Source organism: Pipra filicauda, unplaced genomic scaffold, assembly GCF_003945595.2.
Source record: "Pipra filicauda isolate LSUMZ 115617 unplaced genomic scaffold, ASM394559v2 scaffold922_size88034_pilon, whole genome shotgun sequence".
NCBI lineage: Eukaryota > Metazoa > Chordata > Aves > Passeriformes > Pipridae > Pipra > Pipra filicauda.
Window position 1 is genome coordinate 40,656 of NW_024105112.1, and position 5,493 is coordinate 46,148.

The window sequence follows — 5,493 nt, forward strand, 5'->3', positions numbered from 1 at the left end:
GGATTGCTCACAACGAAAGCCAAAAACCTCTAAACCCTAGACACTGGTTCCTACTCTACCTAGCCGGGACTCTATACACCCAAGCAGGGCATCACAAGACCATCCTGCTCACAGACTGGACAGCCATCGGCTCCACTGTCTAAGGGAACTGACATGTTGACGTCAGACTCCGAGCCATATTCCAGCCACACACTGGTCCACGGAGCAGGACAGAGCAGTTCCAGGTTGACCCCAAGTGAGACACCCCACACCTGTGACCACACACACCATGTGACACAAAACACGCACGAGAGAAAAGAGGTGACACACACCAGAACTGCTCTGCCCTGCACACAGGAATCCAATGATAAAAAGTAAGCCCTTCCTTTGATGCATCCAAATAACCTGTCACAGGATACCCCCTGCACCAGAATAATTGCAAAAATCCATCCAGGCCAGGCACAGACTTGCACCCACTCCCAACCCCTCGCTGGGTCTTTGCCCGGCACTTATCTTTCCGAGAGCAGGGGATGCCAATCCAGCTTTGATGCAGAGGAGGGGCACCTGGGCTGCCTCAGAGGTTCCTGCCATCGTCAGACTACTCAGAGTCAACTGCGAGAAAGAAAACCAGACACCATATCTGAGTAGTGTGGCACGTGGCCCCAGCCCCCATGATCCCTCTACTCACTGTCACCGAGGCAGGTCCTCGGGTCGCTGACTCTGACCAGACTTGGACAATGTGCTGTCATCTCCTGGGATACATGAGCGAGAGAGAGACAAAATTAGAGGGCATCTGTAAAGCTGTAGTGGATTCCTGCTCCTCCCGCTGCCTCCCCGACTCACCTCCAATGCTCATCTGCTCCCAAAGGTTAGCTGGATGGCACCTGCAATCCAAAAAGCTCAGTGCTTCATTGCTGATCCTTTCAATACTCGGAGATTACCTACAAGGACAGCTCCAGAGGAGCAAACTGTGTCCGTCACCTCACTGTGAGTTGTGTTCGGCCATCTGAGGCTGCCTACATCTCCTGCAAAAAAACCCAGAGGCAACTGTGAGTACTTAGATACTGCCCAAGAGTTTGCTGCTCCCATGGCAGTTTCTGTCTGACACCCCTTGACCGTGACCTCTTACAGGCAGGGTCCCTGTCACGTTGGACTGCACGTTAGAAGTCTGTGCACTGCCTGTAAAACAAAAAAACAAGTATGTACACAGATTCACCACAAATACACCGCCTGCAAAAGAGCAGCTAGTTTTGTCCTGCAGTCACTGCTCACCTTCCTCACCAGGCTCACCTTCCCTCTGGTGTCTATCATCTGCTGGGCTGAGGGCTCTGCATCTTAAAAAAAAACAAAAAACCAAAACTAAACCACCAAACCATCCAAATGAACAATAAACCTAGGGCCAAAAGTCATGTCTTGGCTCTGACCTCACATGACAACCCACCTTCTGACTGTGCTCCTCCAGTCTCTTCTGTTCTTCTCTGCTTTACATCCAGTCCCTCTGACGCTGCAAAGAAATGAGTTACCAAAGTCAGCCATATAGATGGAGAGACCTTAACTGCTGTGCAATTCTCATTTCTCCTTAGACAAGCCCTCTGGGGTCCAAAGACAACCTGCACAAACAAACACTGACCTAACTTTAAGGTCCTGCTGTACCGCTCCCATTGGCTCTGGACAAGCCCGCTCTCGTGACTGCACACACACTGCAGGCAGGGGCTGCCTCCGGGAGGACCGGAGAACTGCTGCCCTGAGTGGCTGAGCCTATCCACAGGGTAACTGGAAAGTCTCCTTTCTACTCCACCTACCCCCAAGTCTACACAGCAGGGCAGAGCAGTTCCAGGCCCAACACAAACTCCAAGGACACATTTCCAGACAAGTGCTGTGGTGCAACCAGGAGAGAGAACTCAGAGAGGAATGACGTCAAAATGGATGTGCTGCCGCACGAGAAGACGGAGGATACGGTAAGACTGAACGGAGGAGGCTCTGAGGAGCCTGAAAAGACACTCTAACAGAATGGCCTGGGACAAGAACTGCCTACTAAATTGCTAAGATGGATGGGAGACAATGTTATGTTCAGAATCTTCTTGGATTCTCACAAGTCCTGGGCGGTTACAAGGGATGACTGCACGGCATGGCCACCGATACAAACTGTAAGGAGGCTGTAAAAGACACCTGACCTGACACTTCTCAGATGCAATTCTGATACACATCCAAGCTAGCGAGCCAAAGAATGGATGGTATGGGCACTGGGCTGGGCAGTGCAAAGGTTCAAGACCCTAGGAATGATGCCTTGACATCTCAGATAAGAACTTTGAGGGCAGAAAGCAAAGACAGGGTGATTATGAATTGTAAGACACGAAACACAGACTGGACAAAGGACATGACACAGACCTGAACGGCTCTGCCCTGCACATCCTACTCCAGTGATGAAAAGTAAACTGCTCCTCCTATGTGTGCCAAGGGCCTGTTAGGGCAGACCCTTTCCCCTCTGCTCATTTGAAAATCCCTCCCTCCTAACCATAAAACTGGACCCAGCTCTCATCCCCTCTCCAGGTGGTTGTCCTCCACTTATCTTTCCCATAGTCAGGGATGTGAATCCATCTTCGATGCAAAGGAAGGATGCCTGGCTGGCTCACAGGGTCGTGCGATCCCTGACTCGCTCGGCTATGAGAAAGAAAACCGAAACTGACGCAAGAGTCCAGAAGCACATGGGTGATAACCCCGCAATTGGCTACTCACCCTCCCCTGAGCTGAGAGGTTCTGGGGCCACTGGCTCCAACCCGAGTTGGAGGCTGCTGCCGTCACCGTCTGCTGTACCTGGGTGAGTGAGAAAAAAAGTTACGTGGTGTTTCTGAAAGTAAGGGAGACCCCAGGACCTCCTCATTACCTCCCTGACTCAACCTGAATGCTCCTTCTTTGCCAAAGGCAGGCCGGATGGCACCCGCAGCTGGAAAAGGTCGAGCCTTAATTGATGACCCTGGTAGTACTAGGGGATTACTCACAAGGACAGCTGAAGACCATCAAACCTAATTGGCAGGTGGCTCCAGCCCTCTGAGGCTGCACACATTCTCTGCAAAGTAAAAAAGCCAAAGGCAAATGTATATACTGAGGTACTGCCTGAAAGGATGGCTTTCCTGTGGGAGCTCCTACCTACCTCTCCCGGACCTCTTACCGACAGGGTCCCTGAAGCATTGGACTGTCTGTTAGAAGGTGGCAGAACCCCTGGAAAACACAAGAAACAAAGCACGTGCACAGATTCACCACAACACCTGTAAAAGACCATCTAGTCCTGTCCTGGAGTCAATGCTCACCTTGCTCACCCGGATCACCTCCCCTCTAGTGCCTAGAGCCTCCTGGGACCAGCGCTCTGCATCTGAAAACAAAGAAAAACCAAACCAAACCAACAAAATCCTTAACACATCAAATAAATGTGGAGCTAAAAGTCACATCTTTGTGCTGATGTCAGGTGATGACCCACCTTCTTGCTCTGCTCCTCTGGCCTCTTTTCTGTTCAACTCTGCTTTACACCCTGTCCTTCTGACATGGTAAAGAAACCCTAACCAAAGTCACCCAGATAGATAGGGAGAGCTGAAAGAGTCTCCCTTCTCTTTTAGTGAACCACCCAGGGTCACTGCCTGCAGCCAAAGACTGCAACTGTAATCACACAGAATATCTGGGTAAATGAGAGGAAAACTTAAGTGGTACATCTGAAAAGTCAGTGGATGCCTTCACAGGCATTTAGGGGGCTCCTGGACACTGCTTTCCACCCATACTACCTTCAAAACACCCCTAGCAATTCCTAAGCTGGCACCTGACCCCTCACTCCATCTCTGGGCTGTAACCCCCCACTGACTACTTGCAAACCTGCCTGTCTGTAGCCATCTTCAACACAGAGTAGCTTCACCTCAGGACCAGATAACACTTGTGAAAAAATGCCAAGCTGCAGTTGAGATGATCGGGAGATCCCAAAAGACGGAAGGTTCCTAAGGAAAAGAAAAAAAGATAACAAATTACAAAAGCACCTTACCAACACAGCACACAAAATTATTAAATTTAAAAACCCTGCATTTGAGTATAATCCTCTTCATTGCCATATACAGCTCTGCTTCTTTGGATGCCAAAGCTGATGCTTCAATAAAGCAGAAATAGCTTGAGAAGTTCCATTCAATAAAAGAACAGGAGAGCTCTTATCCCATTGAAGCCTGGCTGCTGAATGACCTCCCTGGGCAAAGGCTGGGGTTAATATACCCCTGGCAGTGCCCACCTCCCTTCCTGTGAGGCCCCGGGGGAAAAAGAGTAGCCCAATCCAAGACAGTATAAAGGCTCTGGGAGCAGCAGCACCTGGTTTGCATCTCTGACTTAAAATCAGGATAGGTAAAGAGCCTGACGGAGAAAAGGACTCCTAACGTGAGCAGGTATTATAGTTGGTATTGGATTGAGGGTTGGTATTGGATTCGGGCAGGGGCTGGAGCGGAGGGACTGGAGCAGAATAGCGGGAGTTGGAGCGGCGGGGGCTGGAGCGGCGCAGCGCGGGCTGGAGCGGCGGGAAGGGCAGCGGCGCGGACGCGGGCGGGAGCGGCGGGAAGGGCAGCGGCGCGGACGCGGGCGGGAGCGGCGGGAAGGGCAGCGGCGCGGACGCGGGCGGGAGCGGCGGGAAGGGCAGCGGCGCGGGCGCGGGCGGGAGCGGCGGGAAGGGCAGCGGCGCGGACGCGGGCGGGAGCGGCGGGAAGGGCAGCGGCGCGGACGCGGGCGGGCGCGGCGGGAAGGGCAGCGGCGCGGACGCGGGCGGGAGCGGCGGGAAGGGCAGCGGCGCGGACGCGGGCGGGAGCGGCGGGAAGGGCAGCGGCGCGGACGCGGGCGGGAGCGGCGGGAAGGGCAGCGGCGCGGGCGCGGGCGGGAGCGGCGGGAAGGGCAGCGGCGCGGACGCGGGCGGGAGCGGCGGGAAGGGCAGCGGCGCGGACGCGGGCGGGCGCGGCGGGAAGGGCAGCGGCGCGGACGCGGGCGGGAGCGGCGGGAAGGCAAGCGACGGCGCGACGCGGCGAGCGGCGGGAAGGGCCGCGCGCGTACGCGGGGCGGGAGCGGCGGGGGCTGGAGCGGCGCGGACGCGGGCGGGAGCGGCGGGAAGGGCAGCGGCGCGGACGCGGGCGGGAGCGGCGGGAAGGGGAGCGGCGCGGACGCGGGCGGGAGCGGCGGGAAGGGGAGCGGCGCGGCGCGGGCGGGAGCGGCGGGAAGCTCAGGAAAGCGATTTCCTCTCCTAAGTCCTGGTTCACCTGCCCGAGCACCTACAGTGTTTATACTCCACCTCACTCTCTGCTTTGCACGTTTGTATCAATAAAAGAAACTTCCAAGGTCTTCCTCCAGTCTGAGCTGCATCTTCTCTGCACCCCCACACTCTCCCACCTGTTCACATGTGCTGCTCCCCTCTCCTGCGCTGCTTCCTGGAACAGGGCTCATCCCTCGGCACCTTCCTCGAGCGATAATCCGGGTACATCAGGTGCTTCCCCCAGCCCCTGCGAG

General features: G+C 55.3%; 1 protein-coding gene and 1 long non-coding RNA gene across 2 annotated transcripts; one reads left to right on the plus strand and one right to left on the minus strand.

Moving 5' to 3' along the window:
* Positions 1-718: 718 nt before the first annotated feature.
* On the minus strand, positions 719-1,141 carry LOC120325294. The gene is made up of 4 exons (XR_005567214.1): positions 1,109-1,141; positions 961-1,004; positions 823-863; positions 719-731 (listed from the first exon to the last, which is right to left on the minus strand). It is a non-coding gene; the product is annotated as an uncharacterized LOC120325294 (long non-coding RNA).
* A 2,138-nt stretch (positions 1,142-3,279) lies between these two features.
* Positions 3,280-4,994, plus strand: LOC120325293 (glycine-rich cell wall structural protein-like; the record flags this gene model as incomplete). Its single annotated transcript, XM_039391255.1, has 2 exons — positions 3,280-3,315; positions 4,470-4,994. Coding segments are annotated over exons 1-2 (561 nt in total), but the record flags the coding sequence as incomplete, so codon positions are not given.
* Between the last annotated feature and the right edge of the window lie 499 nt (positions 4,995-5,493).